The sequence below is a fragment of the Octopus bimaculoides genome, chromosome 24, assembly GCF_001194135.2.
Source record: "Octopus bimaculoides isolate UCB-OBI-ISO-001 chromosome 24, ASM119413v2, whole genome shotgun sequence".
NCBI lineage: Eukaryota > Metazoa > Mollusca > Cephalopoda > Octopoda > Octopodidae > Octopus > Octopus bimaculoides.
Genome location: NC_069004.1, coordinates 20,802,003 through 20,822,780, shown reverse-complemented (window position 1 = coordinate 20,822,780; position 20,778 = coordinate 20,802,003). Strand labels below are relative to the sequence as shown.

Below are 20,778 nucleotides of genomic sequence, written 5' to 3'. Positions count from 1 at the left end.
TTTTTTCAGAAACATAATCTTCTACGTATTTTTCTATGTATTTTGCAAAAAACAAAAAAAAAATTCTGGATAAAGTGAAAAATGAGGAAGGAGGGGAATTGAAATTTTGAAAATGCAGTTTTTGAAAAAATTTTTTCCGAATCGGATCCTCCATAACCAAAAACGTGGGATTCCATAAAAAAAAAAAATCAATATATATCCATTTTACCCAAGTTATGATGGAAAAATTGGATCTTGTGAATTTTCTGAAAGTCCCTTCCCTAACCCCCCAGGATCGTCAGCATGCATTTTTTTTTTTTTCATATTCGTTTTCTACATACTTGTTAACACCCACCAGGCTGGTTTATTTTTTTTATTTGTTCCTGGGTGAGGATATTTGTATTGACCATTTCAGCTAACCCAGCCACAGTAAACCAGTACAAGACTTCCAGGGAGTGTTACCTATGATAGGCAAGAATCCTATCTATGGATGGGGAGACAAATTTCTCAACTCTATGTTACAGACTTTATAGTTAAACAGTGTATTAATCCTTCAGCATTTATACTGGCCATATTTGGCTAAAATATTCTACCTATTATATGTTCAAACAGGCCAGATCTGACCTGTGGCACCTACCTTACACTGCCATTCTAAAATTAAATGATCACAACATCAAAATCTCAAAGCCATAAGATAATGAATGATTAATCAAAACAATGGGAATAAATAAGCATTATATCTGACAAGATTAATTCTGAATGCTAACAAGTTAATATAACAAAGTTTACCTCAAATAATTTTGGCCTCAAAGCTCACAGCACTTCTTTTTTTTAAACTTTAATGATTTACTTAGAGATGGAAGGTTAGAGTCCTTAAGCTTAGCACTGACTTCAAAATTGGTGAGAGGAAGAGTGGAAAAAAAAAAAAGAACAAACATGGTTCATGGGTTGTTGTAGTAGAAGGCTGTATATCATAATATCAGATTTGTCTCCCAGACCTAAGACCTTGTTCAAATGGTTGTAACATACAGTAAAAAACATTTTAGTAAGTCCTAAATATTACTATCTCAACTCCTAGGACTCATAAGGGCCAGTTGTCCATTTTTCATAATGTATAACTGCTTGAAATCGCAACAATCCCTTTGAATGGAAAGCCAGCCTGTCAGAGGGTTGCTAATTTACAACTGAATGAATTGGAACAATATGAAATAGTGTCTTGCTCAAGAACAAAGTACACTGCTCAGTCCAGGGATTGAAACCATGATTTTGTGGTTGTGAGTGCAACGATCTTAGCCACTAGGCCATGTACCTTCACATATCATACAATGGACTCTGCCAATTGCAGCGAAGGATCAGGTGGCGGTGTAAAGTAAAGTGAACAACAAATTAAGCTTGGAGAGGAATAAGCAACTAAAAAAAAATAGTGCCTTTGTTGATGAATCAGTGAAATTATTAAGGATTTACAGAAGGTTTTCTGATTGATAGCATTCATCATTTCCCTATTGTTGTCTTTTGACAAAGTAGAAGCCTCCTGAAAATACAGCTGGTGAAAAATGTGTGTGTGTGGGGGGGGGGGAAGAACTATGTGTAGAGGCTACAGAGAAACGAGCTGGGTATGATATACCGGGTGTATAAAGATTGACTTGTATAAAGGGCAGAGTGCATATAAGCTGAGAGAAAAAGGGAGAGAGAGAGAGAGAGAGAGAGAGAGAGAGAGAGAGAGAGAGAGAGACTGACAGACTGTATATAAAAGACATTATCTAGCAGTATACTAACTAGCTGTATATTAAAGACATCATCTCATGTATTCAATGAAAGAATGATGACTGCAATGGTATGCACATGTAGTGTGAATGGATGATACCTACTACACAGAAAAAGTAAAAAGTACTGTGTTAACAATGGAAGTAACTTGTAATGGAGAAGACCTAAAAAGAGACAGGAAGAAACGATGAGGTCAAATCTTAAAGATGTGAAATTTCATGACTGAAATAATGTCAAACCCAGCATGGGAGACAGCTGCTAAATCAATGATAATAAGGATGAGGATGTTGAGGAGATAATGACATGACAACTTTTAATGCAGAAACTCTGCTTGATAGATACTTCTCACTGAAATGAGGAAAAATGTGTCTAACCAAAACTACATACATACATATATGTAAATAATAATAATGGCATTTTTTATAAGCTTAAAGTTTATAGCAATCACTTTGCAAATGACTAAGGAAAATAGTCTATATATATAGTCAATGGAACCAGGCCTTGCCACCTCCTGTCGAACTGTTCAACCCATGCCAGCATGGAAAATGGATGTTAAATGATGATGATGATGATGATGATGACAATGACGATATATATGTATGTTTGAATAGTTAACATAAAGAAAAAGCAGTATTCCAATAAAAAATTCTTTTTAAATCAGAAAAGAAAAATTTGAGGAAAAAATACATTCACATGTACACATTATATATACATATGAGAGAGAGATGGATAAATAGATAAATGGATAGAAAAAAAGATGAACAGATGGATAGCTAGTTAGATATATAGATTGACAGACAGTCAAATAAATATACAGATAGACAACTAGATAAATAGCTGGGACAAAGAAATTTATAAATTGCCAACCAGACAGACAGATAAATAAATAGATAAATGGATAAGCAGATAAATAGGAAGACATGTCAATAAACAGAAAGAAAAAAAAGAAGATATATGAATTAATAAATCAGAATGCAAAAAACTATGCATGCTTGCAGGACAAAAAAATGCATGGTATAATAAAGTGTAAAACAAACTTTGTTTTTGTTTTAGTCCTAATTAAAACATGCTAAAAAATGTTATATTTAATAAACATAATCAAAACAAACATTAATAGCAAAACATCAAAACCTGGTTCATTTAAACATTTCAATCAAATATAACAGAAGAAATGTATGCATGTGTAAAAATGTGTTTGAATGAGAATGCACATAGAATAAGTACATATGAATGTATATGTATGTTTGCATATACACACATATATACATACCATGTGTATGTGTAAATCAGTATACACATGTGTAAGCATGAGTACATCTGTTGGAACCTAAGTGGATGTGCATGGACATATATGGAAGTCTGTGCATATGAATGTGAATGTATACATTTACAAGAATAAAGACTCTCTCACATAGACACACACACCAAAAAAGGAGGGAGTAACCAGTGTGAATACCTATTGAATTGCTTGCAATCATGAAGCCCAGCTGTCCTTCCCAATTCAAAGAGGGATAAGGAAAGTATGTAGAGCAGGTAATGGTGGTGGTGGGAGGGGGACAGGTAGTAGTTTCAGTTAGCTGATAAGTTGTTTCAATGAGCTGATAGCAGCTGGTCTGTATCTATTTTCTGGTCAACACTTAAGAAACTGACCTGATTAGGACTTTATTAGGAGGAAAACACCTCTTGTTCATCTATTTTTGTAGAGACCAGATCTGATATGTATTTTAACTTCAGTGAACTTCATCATCATCACCATCATCATCAACATTTAACGTCCATTTTCCATGCTGGCATGGATTAGATGGCTTGACAGGAACTGGTAAAGTCAGGGGCTGCACCAGGTTCCATAGTCTGTTTCAGCTTGATTTATATGGCTGCATTCCCTTCCTAATGCTGACCACCCCACAGAGTGTACTGGGTGCTTTTTACAAGGCACCAGCAATCCCACCAATGTTTTTTATGTGACACCTTGATTTTCATATGTATATCATCATCATCATCTCCATTTAACAATCTTTTTGTTTTTCCATGTTTACATGGGTTGAAAGATTTGACATGAAATGAAGAGCCAGAGGGTTGCATTGTTTCTACAACTACAGGTGCTTCTTGATACCAACCATTTCACATAGTGTACTAGGTCAAAGTGGAGGCGCAATGGCCTAGTGGTTAGGGCAGCAGACTCGCGGTTGTAGGATCGCAGTTTCGATTCCCAAACCGGGTGTTGTGAGTGTTTATTGAGCGCAAACACCTAAAGCTCTATGAGGCTCCGGCAGGGGATGGTTTTGAACCCTGCTGTACTCTTTCACCACAACTTTCTCTCACTCTTACTTCCTGTTTCTGTTGTGCCTGTAATTCAAAGGGTCAGCCTTGTCACACTCTGTGTCACACTGAATCTCCCTGAGAACCACGTTAAGGGTACACATGTCTGTGGAGTGCTCAGCCACTTGCACATTAATTTCACAAGCAAGCTGTTCTGTTGATCGGATCAACTGGAACCCTTGTTATCGTAACCGATGGAGTGGCAACAACACACTGGGTCAAAACATTGGTGTTCCAATGAGCCGAGTGAGTTGAGTACACAGTCATTGTAAAAAGGAGAAGTTATTCTCCTGTGACATACACAGCAGCAACCAGCATATTTTGCATCTGAACTTGCCTAGAATGGGTTAGGAATAAAAATGCAAATGATTGTTCCAGATCTTGTTGTACATGGTGCATATATATATATATATATATATATATATATATAACTGACATCCACACAGTTTCCATCAACCAAATTAACTCACATGGCATTGGTTGGCCTAGGAGCTACAGTAGATGACACTTGCCCAAGGTGCCATGCCAAAGGACTGAACCCAAAACTATGTCGATGCAAAATAAACTTCTAAACCACACAGCCATGTCTGATGTAGATAACTACATAACCAAACAGCAGGAAAACCGTTCAGAAGTTAACATATTCACTAACATATTCAGTAACAATAATAAATTTAATTTATCCTCAACAATTTTTAGTTTTACCAATTTTGAATATATCACTCCTGTTTAAAACCTCTGACCTACTTGACAATTGCATTTCTAGCTCTGACTTGAAGGAAGCTTTACTTCTTGGCCTCATGTTTTTGTGCACAATGATGTTGTTAAACCTCTGTTAACAGCATCATATGCAGGTCCTTTCTGTTTTCTTTCATGCACAGATAAATTTTTCACTATAGACCTTAATGGATAGACTAAAAAAAGCCTTTGTAGAGAAAACTGTCCCTGTTCCCACTGCAGATGACTCACACACAGCATTACAAACACGGCCTGCACACCCACCTTCACATTCCACGACTACCATTGGGATCGATCAGGTACCTGACAAGGATTCTGGATTATTTTTCTGGTTTTTTTAAAATTAATTTTTGATCGCCATTGGGTTCATTTTTAGTATTCTTGTTTGTGAGAGCAGTTGAGTTTATTTCAGATATTCTCATTTTAAAAACATCTCTGGCTAATTGTTGAAAGGACATTGGTGTTGCCTTGGCAGGGGTTTGTGCTGTCTGAGTGCTCATTTTAATTGTTATAAGCTATCTTCTTGCTCATGGAACTTGAGGTTCAAATCCACTCAAGGTGTTTCATAGTATTTCTCAACAAAACATTTGTTTATTTTACATTATCTTAGTTGTTGCTCAGTTGGCTCCGTGCAATTCCAGAGCCAACTGTTTGCCTTCATTCCTAGCAGACAACCAGTGTACAACCTGCAGCAGAACATTCCAAGCACTCATCGGCCTGATTGGCAAAAGCTAAATGCACCATGACCCATCTTCTCCTCCTATGTAATGTCCTTGGTCATCATTGACAATGATAGACAAATATTATTATTATTTTTATTATTACTATTATTATCATCATCTTAGTTGTTATATAGCTCCTCCCCAACTTGAGGAAGGCTATGTCTAGAGTGATCTCCTTTATTCTCTGAAATGATAGAAAAATTATTCATCATGCTTACATCTTAAGGACCTACAAACTGTGAGAGATATGAAATAAATAATTTTTAATGGTGGAAGCTAGAAATGACAGCATGCAGAATATTGGGTTAAAGAAAATCTCGGATAGAAAAAGTCAAAGCAGCCCTCCAACTTTTTCCATTCAAGAGGGATTTTAACCCAATATTCCACATGCTATTATTGATAGCTTTATTTACTTCAAAATGTCAAAAGTGATTTATTATCTATAGCTCATTGATTTAAGGTTGTCTTTCTCTCATTTCACAAGTATTTCTAATTAGATTTTTGATGTTTCATATTAATCCCCACTTAAATGTGGGCATTCTGTTAGAACAAGCTATATTGCAGTAGTTACCATGAGAGAAATTCTCATATTGGCTTTTTCGCTGCAAAAAGCACTTGTGTATATCACTAGCAGGGACATAAATCCTCGCCACCTCCAGTGCCAAGACCACCAAATCAGGTGATTTTGACCTTCTTTTCTCTCATGGTATCTACTGCAGTATAGTTTGTTCTAACAGAACATTCATGTTGAACTGGAAATAAACATTATTGCTAGGTATTAATACTACCTCTGTTGCTAATATGTTTTTTAACAAGTTTCATATGAAATACATTCACCCTAGCAAGGTACACTTGTGACTTTATCATTAAGAAGCTTGCTTCCCAACCATGTGGTCTTGGGTTCAGTTTCACTGTGCACCACCTTGGGCAAGTGTCTTCTACTATAGCCGCTGGCCAACCAAAGCTTTGTCAGTGGATTCGGTAGGCTGAAACTCAAAGAAGCCTGTTGTGTGCATGTTTGCATGTACTTGTCTAGACATCATGTGCTAATTGTAAATGAGCATCACCTTAATACAAGTGATGTCATTCATTTCCTGTCCTTCATGGGGAAATATTACTTTGTCTGGTGAAGGTTGGTGACAGGACGGGCATCCAGTTGTAGAAAAATCTGCTTCAACATATCCTCCTCACCCATACAAGCATGGAAAACTGGGTGTTAAATGATGATGATGAAGAGAAAGAGGATACTGATGAATGGTCATGGTGGCAGCAGCGATGATTATGATGAAGATGATGATGATGATGATGATGATGATGAGGAGGAGGAGGAGGAGTAGGAATGTTTGTGTCTGAATATGGTGTGGATTCAGGCATGGCCAAATGATTAAGAAATTTGCTTTGCAATTATAAGCTCATAGGTTTGATCCCATTGCACATCTTGGGCAGGTATTTTACCAGTCTTGGGTTGACCAAAGGTGTGTCAATGATATTGGTCAGAGAGAAACCGTACAGAAGAGAAGGAATGTACTAATAGAATGATTTAAAGGTCTAGCCTTGTCTATATAGCATCCATAGTTATCAGAGTATATGTATGTGTGTGTGTAAATATGAAAGTGTGTTTATGCCAGTGTGTGTGTATGTGTGTATGAGAACATATAAAAGTATATTTATGTCAGTGTATGTACATTGTGTAAATATAATAGTGTATTTATGCCAATATAAGTGCATTTGCGTGTGTTTAAATACAAGTGCATTTATGTTAATATAAGTGCATGTGTGTGTGAGCGTGTAAATATGCGTAATTGTAACAAAAAGAAGGTAACTTAGAAAAAATACAAAAAACAATAAACTTACCAATAATTTTCTTTCTCATATATGGTACCAACAGGAAATAGACTCCCAGGGCAACCAAAATTCCAACACCAAATGTAATGATGAAGACACCATAGAGAGGGATTTTGTCAAATCCAAGCACTGAAAAATAGTGTATTATTATTATTATTATTATTATTATTATTATTATTATTATTATTCCAGGGTCGATAAAATAAGTACCAGTGAAACACTGAAGGGAGGGGTCAATATAATCGACTGGTCCCCTTCCCCAAAATTTCAGGTCTTGTGCTTATAGTAGAAAGGATCATCATTATTAAGGCGGTGAGCTGGCAGAATCATTAGCATACTAGGCAAAATGCTTAGCAGTATTTCACCCATTGCTACATTCTGAGTTCAAATTCTGCCAAGGTTGATTTTGCCTTTCATCCTTTTGTCGAAAGATTAAGTACCAGTTAAGCACTAGCTGATCACTATGTTCTGAGTTCAAATTCTGCCAAGGTCAACTTTGCCTTTCATCCATTTGGGGTCAATAAAATAAGTACCAGCTGAACACTGGGGTCAATATAATCGACTCATCCCCATATCCCCCAATCTGCCCTTGTGGCAAAAATTTTAAATAATAATAATCATTATTATTATTATTAAGGCAGTGAGCTGGCTGAATCATTAACTTGTCAGGAAAATGCTTAGCAACATTTTGTCTGTCTTTACATTCTGAGTTCAAATTCTGCCAAGGTTGACTTTGCCTTTCAACCTTTTGGGGTCAATAAAATAAACACCAGTTAAGCACTAGAGTCGATGTAATCAACTTAGCCCTCTCCTGAAATTGCTGGCCTTGTGCCAAATTTTGAAACCATTATTATTATTATTATTATCATTATTATTTTAAAAAGATTGACGTAACTCTTCACAAGGGTAAACCGACAAGATGAAGAGCACGATGCAAATGCAAAAGATATTTTATTGGTTGAACGATATTTTGACAGTAAGCCTGTCTTTGTCGAGTTCAAAATAAGAAGTGATCAAAATTCAAAATTATAGAAATTTAAATTTAAAAATATGAACGAGAGCAACCAGCATCCACACGTTGATGGAAAGACATCATCAGTCTTTAAGTTTCAATTTTATAACAGGTGAAAAGAAAAAGGCAGAAAAAAAGTGGAAAGAAAAAGAAAAGGAAAAAGAATATTTAATCAGACAGTTTTGTATAAATTTGATGATGTTCTCGTACCATTTTATTCATTCCTCCAGGACATGCTGTTAATAACCTGCAAACATATTTCTTCTCTTGCATTATGAGAAGTGAAAGTGAAGTAGATTCAGAATATTTTCTGAGAATATGCACTTTCATGCTTTTTTCAAAATTGCCGCTGTTTGAAGTAAAATATTCAGCAAGTTCTGTTGAACTACTGTTATTGTGCCTGATGTCATATCTGTGCCCATTAAATCTTTTGTTTAATTGTTCTGTTGTATAACCAACATAAATCAAGTTGTATGGAAAAAAGTGAAAGGGATACAGTGAACTTGCCATAAGGAGTAGAATATCCAACGTTTTGGATTCAATCCTTCGTATGCCAAGCCAACCCGTCATCACCCACTTCAACACTGTGAATCATTCCGTTGCAGATTTATCAGTGTATGGTATGGCCTTGCACCACGATCCCCACCTTCTCTAGGAAACGAAAGGAGCAATGTCTCATATTTGATCTTGGCACTATGTCCCCAACAAGTATGAATGAACGTTTTTCCTTTCACCTTCTCTTAATTCTTTTTTACCCTTTTTAATCCTCCTTCCGTGAAGGTGCATGGCTCAGTGGTTAGAGCATTGAGCTTATGATCGTGAGGTTGTGAGTTCGAATCCCAGACTGGGTTGCATGTTGTGTTCTTGAGCAAGACACTTTATTTCACGTTGCTCCAGTTCACTCAGCTGTGAAAATGAGTTGCGACATCACTGGTGCCGAGCTGTATTGGCTTTTGACTTTCCCTTGGATAACACTGGTGGCATAGAGAGGGGAGGCCGGTATGCATGGGCGACTGCTGGTCTTCCATAAACAACCTTGTCCAGACTTGTGCCCGGGAGAGTAACTTTCTAGGTGCAATCCCATGGTCAGTCATGACTGAAGGGGATCTCAGCATAATCCTCCTTCCGCACTCTCTCTGTAACATTCCCGTACTTACTTACCTCTACTCTCTCCATCACTCTTGTTTTTCTCCTTTGTACACACCCTCTCCTATAATTTCTGTTTCACGTTAGCAGCCCATGTTATTCTGCATCCATTATCAGTTGAAGCCAGTTTTTCAAACTGAGAGGATGTAAACTCTGACTTTTTGTCTCTTTTTCTTCTCTTTTTCTCTGCCCCCTGATGAAGGATTGAATCCAAAACGTTGGATATTCCACTCCTCACGGCAAGTTCACTGTATCCCTTTCACTTTTTCCATATTTTTTCAAGTTGTGCCAACGCAGAGCTATCAGACTATAAATCAAGTTATGTTTTGTGTATTCTGCCATGTACACCAAATGGGAATCTCTACATGTCCCACCTTCTGTATAAACTATAACAGAAATGTTATGATTCTTGATGGAATTCACTTGACTCATGTTGTTGCACAATGAACAGGGCTTACCTTTTTTGCAGCTGTTTTTCAAGGTACAGCCTGCAGATACTCCAATGTTCGTTTTCTTGGAGTCAGAAATAGAGGTCAGTAATTCTCTTATATTCTTATTCCATCTAAAGGCTACAATAGGCAGCTGAGGAAATATCTGTTTGAAATGAGGATATTTTTCTCCAGATGCTAGTAACTTGCATGCAACACTTTTGAAATGCCAGTGAAATTTCGGTGCCAGTTAATCACTGAAGGAACTTTGTTATCTATTGTATTGTGTTCACTAAAACGTGAAGGTTTGACTATCTTTGCTAATCTTAGCTATTTCATTTGCTATTTCCTTTAATCATGATTCACTGTAACAGCGTTTGACATAATGATGTACAAAAGCACTTGCATGTTTCCAGTAATCTCCTATGTCAGTACAAATCCATCTCATCCTCAAAAATTGGGATTTCAGATTTGACCGAATATGATGTGGATGATGTGGGCTTGCAAAATAATTCTGTCACTATTCTGCCTCCAAAAAACTATCTTTTGTGTCCAAAAATTCAGCGCTAGTTTTTGAAAAACTAGACATATATTTTATGTTGGACTTAAACCCATAGTTCTTAGTGTAACAGTTACAGAAATCAATTAAACTATCCTGCATTCCTTCCCAAACAAAAAAGACATCAACCGTAACCAGAGTATTGGTTCATGACCATGTAGGGATTTGAATGTCTTCAGTAACTGTATCTCGAATTTCATCATGAAGAGATTAGCGAAATTAACTGCCATGGGGGTACCCATGGTGCAACCCCTCTTCTGGTGGTAAAATCTTTGTCCAAACTTCAATGTGTTACTTTGTAACACAAACCTCAATAATCTACAGAGAAAATTTGATGGAATACTTCTGTTTGACCGTTTTTTGAAGGCATCCATGCATGCTTCTACCCCTTCATCGTGGTCAATATTGGCGTTTAAGGAAGAAACATCCATGGTTACCAAAAACAGTTCCAAACACAGCCTCGGTGCTTAAAAAAATTGTTGATATTAGACACAAAACCAAAAGTATCCCAAATATAGAAACTTGATCTTTTTGCAACAGGGAGTAGAAAGCCATCCAGCCATTGTGAAATCTTGGCTGTACAACATTCATATCCACTGCAAATTGAGCTCATTAGAGGAAATCTTTTGAACTTTTTGTGCATTTTAGGGAGACCATACAATACAGGTGTTCTTAGGGAGACCATAAAATACAGGTGTCCCCTTCCCATAAAATTGCTAGCGTCATGCCGAAATTTGAGACCACTATTATTATTATTAAACTAGGTACAGGAGTAGCTGTGTGGTAAGTAGCTTGCTTACCAACCACATGGTTCTGGGTTCAGTCCTACTGTGTGGCATCTTGGGCAAGTGTCTTCTACTATAGCCTCGGGCCGACCAAAGCCTTGTGGGTGGATTTGGTAGACAGAAACTGAGAGAAGCCCGTCGTATATATGTATATATATATATATATATGTGTGTGTGTGTGTGTGTGTTTGTCCCCCTAGCATTGCTTGACAACCGATGCTGGTGTGTTTCTGTCCCCATCACTTAGCGGTTCGGCAAAAGAGACCGATAGAATAAGTACTAGGCTTACAAAGAATAAGTCCCAGGGTCGATTTGCTCGACTAAAGGCAGTGTTCCAGCATGGCCGCAGTCAAATGACTGAAACAAGTAAAAGAGTAAAGAGTATTATAATTGAAGGTCAACTTTGCCTTTCATCCTTTATGGGGTCGATGAAATAGGCACCAGTTGAGTAATGGGGTTGATGTAATCAACTAGCCCCCTCACCAAAAATTTCAGGTCTTCTGCCTATAGTAAAAAGGATTATTATTATAATTATTTTTGTTATTATTATTATTATTATTGTTAAGGCAGCGAAGTGGCAAAATTGTTAGCGTGTCGGGCAAAATGCTCAGTGATATTTTGTCCATCTTTACATTCTGTGTTCAAATTCTGCCAAAGTTGACTTTGCCTTTTATCCTTTGGGAGTCAATAAAATAAGTATCGATTGAGCACTGGGGTTGATACAATTGACTTACTACTCCTCCAGAAATTGCTGGCTTTCTGCCAAAATTTGAAATTAATATTATCAATCACAGTTTGAGAAGTGTACCAAGGGATTCAATTTCTTTTCAAAACGAGTCATGTATATCTTAGAAATCATGCTGGAAATGATCAAAGTTAATAAGAAAACAAGCAAAGTACCCAGCAGTGGAAAATTTCTCTCAACAAATTCCAGTTGACCCACACAAGCATTGGAAAGTAGACAATAAATGATGATGATGTTGATGAATAGGATGGATCATCATGGTCTGGGACAGTTCCTATTTAGAGTTGCTGTCTGACAGGTCACAGGATCATATCCCACTATGTTCCATTTTGGCAGTGTTTCTATGGTTGTGGGCCCTTCCTAATACTAAGTACAGTGCCTACTAATGCTTATTTTCTGCATTATTATGCATATGTGTATTGCCTGTTAGTAGTCTACATAACAGAGGTGCAGTGCCTAGTAACACTATTTTATGTATGTTGAGAATGAATGTAAATCTTATGGACATTTTCAAGTGTTGATAAAATTAGTGGCAGTCAAATACAGGAGGTTAATATAACTAACCATATTTCTAGCCTTGTGTCTCAGTTAGAAATTATATTGTCAGTATCATCTATGTTCTGGGTTGATAAAATCCTGCAGAGGTTAATAGAATCAGCACTAGCCAAGTACTGAATGTTAATATTAGTTTCAAAGTTGATTACATTGACCTCCAGTGTTCAACTGGTACATTGATAAACAGGATCTTATTAGCAAGTTGTTTTTTTCATGTCTCTTTTTCTTGAACAGACACACTACAAATAGAACTTTCTCTTGCTGCTAATGAACAGAGCACAGAAGAGCAGGGTAGAAAAGGGTAGAGAAAAGCAGTATCCATAGCAGTCAAGAATTGGTTAACAATGACAGTAACAGCACTACCAAGCTGCAAGAATCAACCAAATCATTCCAGTAGACTATACTGTCATGCTACTAGACAAACCATTTGTCTCCCTATCTCACTGACAAACTGTTATTGCTGTGTAAATACTTGTTCTATTGTTTTTAGTAGTGACAATGTTAAGGTGTAAGCAATTAAAAATAGATACTTTTGTATTAAGATCTCAATGGAATTTGTGTTTCTTCCACTGACATCAACTCAACCAAATCACACTGGTGACACACATACAGAAATATCTTATCATTACAATTTTTTATCGTTTGTCTTTTACTTGTTTCAGCTTCAGCAAGTACAGCATTAGGCTAAATACATAATGTATCTAGTTACATATCTTAGATATACACAAATATAAACAGCTAATATAAAGGTTTTAAGGACTTACATTCAGATCCTTCAAAGAAGATAGAAAAAAGATTGACAGCAATTGTTGAGGCATAAAATATTGGAAGAAACTTTAAACCAGGTTCCAAAGAATTTGCCTGCAAAATGAAGTAAATAAATATACATGCAAACATAAATATAAACACATACACACACAGAGTTTCTACATCAATGATTAGAAATAGGTGTTACACTTCTACACCTGATGCAATTTTTCCCCATTCATTACCACTAATAATTATATATCATATTATTATCATTAGAGTGAAATATCTTCATATAATACAACACATTTAAATTGCTAGGGTTTTTCTAAGGATGTGAGCAGTACTTGTCAGTACAATCTTTTGGATTTCTGAGACATGGTTCTCCTGGGATGTTATCTCGATGTTTCTGCCATCCCTTTTTATCATAGAAAATATTATTATTATTAGTAGTAGTAGTAGTAGTAGCAGCAGCAGCAGTGTGTAGAGTTGATAGAATCGTTAGCACACTGGGCAAAATACTTAGCATTTCATCTTTTTGCAGTTGATAAAATAAGTACCAGTTGAGCACTATGGTAAATGTAATTGACTTACCCCTCCCCTAAAATTGCTGACTTTGTGCCAAAACTTGAAACTATACCTAGGGCACCTACATTAACAGGAACAGTTCTCACGTTAAGATATCACATCTTTTGTATTTCAATTTCCAGGTCCTCATATTTACTTAATTTGTCAAATTCCTTTACAGATGTATTTTTATCAGTGGAAACACTTACATCTATTAGTCTACAAATATTTTCTTGCCTGTCTTTAACGACTATATTTGGTCAATTAATCTGAATCATTCTGTCAGTGTTGACTGGAAAATCTCAGAGGATAGTGACATTTTTATCTTCAACAACTGGCTCAAGATGATGTTCATACCAGTAAGCAGAAATGCCAATTTTGTAGTGTTTACATATTTTCCAATGTAAATACTGTCCTGCCCTATTGTGGTGATTTTGTAGTTGTTTGGTGTCAGTACAGGACATCTTGATACGAAATGGTCTACTGTTTTGTCAAATGTGTTGCAGAATCTGCACTTAGAGTCAGAACTGTTTTGAAGAATGTTAGCCTGGTAATTTTTGGTAAGAAAGCTTTGGTCTTGTGTTGCCAATATTATTATTATTGTTGTCGTTGTTGTTATCATTAGTGCTTTCACTGCACTACCGAGTGCAGCTCTATGTGCCACGGGTATGTGTTGTGGTGTGTTTTGGTTTATCATTTTCACTGTATTGAAAGTGTTTTATGCAGGATGTGTACAGTGCCTAGTAGTGCTATTTTCTGTATGTTATATATATTCACAAGTTCTGGTGTTTTAGTTGTGTATTTATCTGTATGTTTTTAATGATACTTAATGCACCTATTATTATAGGTCGTGTTTCTGTTTTTAGGTTCCACATTCAGATTATCTCTGTTTCTATATCATTGTATTCTGAGAGGTTCTTCATTTCTTTTAGAGACATTGTTACCTGTTGAGATTGATATGTTGATTAGAAGGAACTTTTTCTTGGATATCTCTGACAACTATATCCTGTCTATTAGCCTTGATCTCTCTGTATTTTAGCAGCATATCCCAGAGTATGGCTGCCTTGTAATTTTCTAAGACCTTTTCTGGGTATGCATACACCATCTTTTTTCTGGTGTCATTCCACTGTGCTGGTATAGCTTCCAGCATATATGGGTCCCAACCCTGTCATGTTTGTGAATATATTCTTTCTTAGCCAAGAGTGGGAAGCCAGAGACAATATGATTTATTGTTTCTTCTCTATTACTACACATTCTGCAGTTAGTCGTATTTTTCTTCATTATGTGTTTCTGATGGTTTCTGGTGGGGAGGCCTTGATCATGTGTCGCAATTAAAAAAAATCTTTCAGTCTCTGCTTTGAGTCTTGAGTTATCATCATCATCATCCTATTATACTTACAACACTCGCAGCACTTATATTTATAATGCCTACATTGCACTCACGCCCCAATAGGGGCAACAATTCTTAACATACTTGAATGATGGTAGGTTAGAGTGAGAACAAATGATGTGATGCTGTTATCAAACAATCATGGAAACCTTCTTTTCAGGTGCTGAATAACATCACTCCTTCCCATGTTCCCTCTTACGTCCCTTTCCCAGTTTTCAGGATTGGCACAAGCAAAGTAGACACATTGAAAGGTAGATCTAGTGAGATTGTTGAGATACTTGAATAGAGACGTATTAATGTATGTTGATGTATGTCCAAGAGGTAAGGTGGAAAGGAGCTTCAGCCAGGTTCCTCACAAGCAAGAGATATAGGTATAAAATCTTCTGGGAAGGTAACAGTGATGGGGTAGGTGGCATGGGCATACTCCTTGCTGAGAAATGGGTGGATAAGGTCATAGAGGTAGTCAGAGTGTACGATAGAGTGCTTAAGCTTATGCTAGTCTTACAGAATAGTACAGTGACAATTATCTCTGCTTATCCCCCTCAAGTGAGCCTACCAAATGAACAGAAGGAGCATTTTTATCATATTCTTCTGCAGGCTACCTCAAAGACGAGTGATAATGATCTCCTTTCCGTGGCTGGGGAGTTCAATGGGCATATCGGACAGCAGCCTGATATTTTCCATGGCGTGCATAGGGACCATGCAATTGGCTCCCAAAATGAAGAAGGAACAAGGCTACTGGAGTTCTGTGATGCAAATAACCTTCTGATCTGCAACATCAACTTCAGGAAGCCAGGCAACCACCTGATAACCTACCAATCAGGTGTCTGCACTAGCGAGATCTATTACATTCTGCCACCTCACTCCAATTCTTTTCTGTTTGGGAGTTCAGTCCAAACCAGACTCCAAGTAACTTAACAGGACCTTCTCTCGAATGTCCCACGACATTGGACAGTATCTATCATCTTGCCACTCCAGGTACAGAGCTACAAGCCGACGGACTTGTCCTTGTTAATTTTCACCCCTGCCACCGCCTCGTAACCTTTGATTGCATCCTCTACACAAGGTAGCTGAGTTTCATCAGTTACAGTGATGGTGACGTCATCCACGTAAGCAGAAATACACTTACCGCATCCCAGTTCATTGGGGATGCCTCCCAAATTCTCCAACCTCCACAGCAATGGCTCCAGAACCAGTACATACAGAAGCAGTGAGAGGGGGCACCCCTGATGAATAGAGTGCTCAATCTTAAACGGCACCGGCAAGTAACTGTTTATCTGAACTGTAGATTCGATGCCACTGCAAATGGCAAAGATCCAGCCATGGAAGTCTGGGCCCAGCCCAGCCGCTTCAAAGACTGCCACCAAGGTACTGGTGGTGCACCCTATCAAAAGCTTTACTTTGGTCTAAATGGACCAGTGCTCCCACCTTTACAGGATAACTTACCCACCCTGTCTAAGGTGTAGTGCAGGAGATGGAGATTGTCCTGGATCAACCTGCTTGGGATGGCACATGTCTGCGCCTTCCTGACAAGTTTCTCCATGACATGTGCCAACCTCTTAGCTAGTACCTTGGCCAAAATCTTTAACCCTACATTAAGTAGAATTATGGGCCTAAAATTACTGATGTGATCCCCCTTGCTCGGGTCTTTTCTGATCAGTGTCACCACTCCCTGACTCACAGAGCTGAGAATCTTCCCATTCTGCTGCCAGTTCGTGTAGAAGCAGGCCAGCAAGTGCCCTAACAAGTCCGGCATACTACAATAAAATTCATAGGGTAGACCATCCAGCCCTGGTGCACTCAGCCAGCACATCTTCAACCTCCGTGGCCATAACCAGCCCTTTACAGAATTCCACCTCTCATGCCGAGAGTTGCAGCCCAGTGGCGAGGAAGTCCCTTAGGGGCTCCCCATGGTCCAGCTAGTCGCTCTTCCCAAACAACCGAGCAAAATGCTGGTGAGAAGACTTTCACATCTCCTCTTGTCTGTCTATCAAACGCCCCTGTTCATCTATTAAAGACTTAATAGAGGTTTCTCTGCCTCTCTGACTCTCCACATGACGTGCCCAACCGGCAACGTTAATACCTTCTCTTCCCACTGCACGAAGTTTGGTTCTGACCCAGCATCCTTCATGTTTGGCTTTGAGATGATGTTACAAAACCTCTCTCGCAGTCAACACTCTAGATGTAGAACCAGACTCCATGGCCTCATCTAGTTCCTTAGTTAACGTCTCTTCTATTCTGGTCTTATCTAGACTTAACTGCTTGCTAAATCTGATGGACTCAGAATGAATGGCTCATTTGAGGGCAACCACCACCTATTATTTTATAATGGCACCTGTTAATGCCCTCTGCACTAAATCCTTAACCAGAGCACAGAAGGTTTTACAAGTCAATATAGACTTGTTCATCTTCCAGTACCCAGGTCCCTGTCTATGACACTTACCTAGGTACACTGCACATGTCACAAACTTGTGATTTGTATAGGGGACACAACAGCAGCATGGACAACTAACAGTATCCCTATCTCTATCGCTAACAATAATCCTATCTACACAAGATCAGTATGAGCTGTCATTATTAGACCATGTCCACTGTAGAATGAGCGGTTCATCCAGTCTGTACTGGTCTACTAGATTATAGCTCTCTAGTAGCCTTTTGAGGTCAGGATTTCCCCTTCTATCAGCTGAGCCAACACTATCCACCCATGCATCAAGAATAGTGTTAAAGTCTCCTAATACAATTAGACTTTTAGATGTCACTAAGAAACTCTCCAGGTCCTGGTAAAAAACAGCCTGCCTACTTATTTGGAGAATAGACAGCTACCAACCTGAAGGACTGTTTACTTGCGTATGTCACATCCAGAACGACCAACCTACCTTCCGGGTCTAGAAAGACTGCACTTACTTGCACGTCCAAGTTTTTCCTGAATCGCCCACCATGCCACCACCCCCCACCCCCGTCGACTAGGAGAAATAAACTTCTTGCAGCCATTTAGAAGGAGCGTGAATGCTTGTGGCCCACTCAGCTTGGACTCAGTCACAACACAGATATCAATTTCTAGTGACCTAAGGTCGCCCAGGAGACAAGTTTGCTTCCATTTCGACCCCAGGCCACACACACTTATGCACCCTAACTTAAATTCCATAGAAATTGGTACTTACATTTTGATTCTGGGGAGAGGCCGAACGAATTCAGCTTCCCCGCCAGCCTCCTTCTTTTTTGGTGTAGCCGCTGGACTCATGATGAAGTTCCTGCTGGCCATTTCTGAGCTCATGTCAAAAGTTCATTAAATAAACTCACCTCCATTTTAGCCATCCGAATGTGAGGTGGCAAGTCTTGATTTGCTTTGTACACTTGTGCTTTGTGGTGTGCATGTATAATGTGACATGCTTTGTTACTTTCTTTAAAAGCTACTATTTTATATTGTACTTTGGGTTGGGGTTTGGGGAAGGGTTTTAACTGGGGGATGGTGCGGGGAGTTTTTTTCTTGTGTGTCTGCGGTTACTTTTGGTGTTTTTGTACGGGGAGGAGAGTCTGAGACTGAGGCCTTTTTTCTTTTTTGTGATTTCACTGAGGTGAATTCTGTTTATTCTTCTGTGTAAGGTGTTTATTGCCTTGTTTTGTTTTCCTTGGGCACTTTTTGGTTGTTTTTCTGTTTGTTTTTCTTTTTCTGTTGTTTCTTTGGACTTTTGTTGAGGAGGGCCCTCCTTTTGATCTTGACAGCCTGAGTGGATGTAGCCTTTTTCACTGCATTTAAAACAGCGCAGCCTACGTCCCTCAATGCTCACTCTCACCCTCAGCCCCTCTCCTATGAACACTCTATCAGGAAGCCCTTCCAGAATTTTGGGGCTAACATGTACCACCATCTCAAGCTACTGGCCTTTCCAATTTTTGGCCTACTTTTTCTGCATTTGCAGAATGGACATTTTCTCTTCCATGTCATATAAAATGGCTGCTGCAATCCATAAAACGTCCAACCCAGCTGGAATTTCCTCCACTTTAATTTTTGCCATTCTCCTGCCTAAATAAGTTAGCAGGAGAATTATCTCTTCATTTTTCAGTGTCAGTGTAGACAGTTCTTTATTTGTACTTTCGTCAGCTAATTGTGCCTCCACTGTAGCACTTTTCATCCCTCGTGCAATATATTTAATTCTGTTCCAAATTTAATTCTGTTTCAATTAGTTTGCTTTTCACCGACATTTTCTCTTTTCTTTCAGACTGTACGTCTTACAGACCACAGTCTTGGCAGCTATATTTTGTAGTGTTTCTTGGGGAGGGAGTAACTTGGTGTCATTCCTTGTTTTCTTAATCATATTACGATACTCGAACAGTTCCACCATGGACATGCTCAAATTTACCATGTTGCCACCAACAGCAGCCGAAAAACTAGTTTTTTTCCTTCTGAACCTGTTTGGTACTTTGATTTACATTTTCTGTAGCCATTTCCATCTCTGGGAAATCGAGAATTGACTCTAAGTCAAATTCCATTATTAATACAAAAGCTTCTTTAAAAGGACGCCCAAATTTTCAAAACATTCCTACTAGTAACAAAAACCATTTTTTGCCAAAAATGTCTTTCACAAAAATTATTAGTCTATAATTTTTTTTTTTTTTTAACCCTATAAAAATCACATCTGTAGTTGAACAATAATGGTATTTTCTGCCCCGCAGGGCAAAAATTGCCCTTACCAAAATGACCAAGGTAATTCAACGCAATAATGATATAACAAAAAAACTTTTAAAGTATAACATTAGAGCAAAACGAAGGAGCAAAACAAACTCACATCTGCAGCTAAGGATGAGAAGTGATATCGCCAATGCAAATATATATGCTTCTTCCATTGACAAAAAGTTGCTGATCTCGAAAAAGGAGAAACAAGCAATAATAAACTCTGAGCGAGATATAGGCACTAGCAGCATGACATCATGAAGTATATTTGCCATTTAAATGTGGCTGACCCATATGGAATGATGCTACTGTAGTTTATAAAAGAGGTGTCTTCTTCGGGCTATAAACTACAGTAGCATCGTCCCATATAGGTCAGCCACATTTAAGTGGCAAATATACTTCACGATGTCGTGCTGCTACTGTTTATATCTCGTTCAGAGATTTATTATTGCTTGTTTCTTCTTTTTCAAGATAAGCAACTTTTTGTCACTGGAAAAGCATATATATTTGCATTGGAGATATCACTTCTCATCCCTAGCCGGTGATTGTCATGTACTGAAGATGAGTCACTACCCAGAAACCTGGGTCCATGTGTATCACATGAGGCTAGAGATGGGAACGATGATTTCCCTTTGCAAATACTGTTAGGGCACAGACAGTGTGTCATTAGCCAGCTGGAGAAGATGTCTTCCTGGGGTTATAAACTGCAATAGCCTCGTCCCATATGGGTCAGCCACATTTAGGTACCAAATATACTTCACGATATATCATCATCATCATCATCATCGTTTAACGTCCGCTTTCCATG

At 38.1% G+C, this 20,778-nt stretch overlaps 1 protein-coding gene across 3 annotated transcripts in view; it reads right to left on the bottom strand.

The window, feature by feature from the left end:
- The window catches only part of LOC106876782 (sodium-dependent phosphate transporter 1), a 204,552-nt gene that overhangs the window by 43,350 nt on the left and 140,424 nt on the right, over positions 1–20,778 (bottom strand). For all 3 annotated transcript variants that reach the window (XM_052976433.1, XM_052976432.1, XM_052976434.1), the window contains exons 7-8: positions 13,362–13,458; positions 7,377–7,496 (exon numbers count right to left, since the gene is read on the bottom strand). In XM_052976433.1, coding sequence (XP_052832393.1) covers positions 7,377–7,496; positions 13,362–13,458 — 217 coding nt within the window. The remainder of the gene's footprint in view (positions 1–7,376; positions 7,497–13,361; positions 13,459–20,778) is intronic.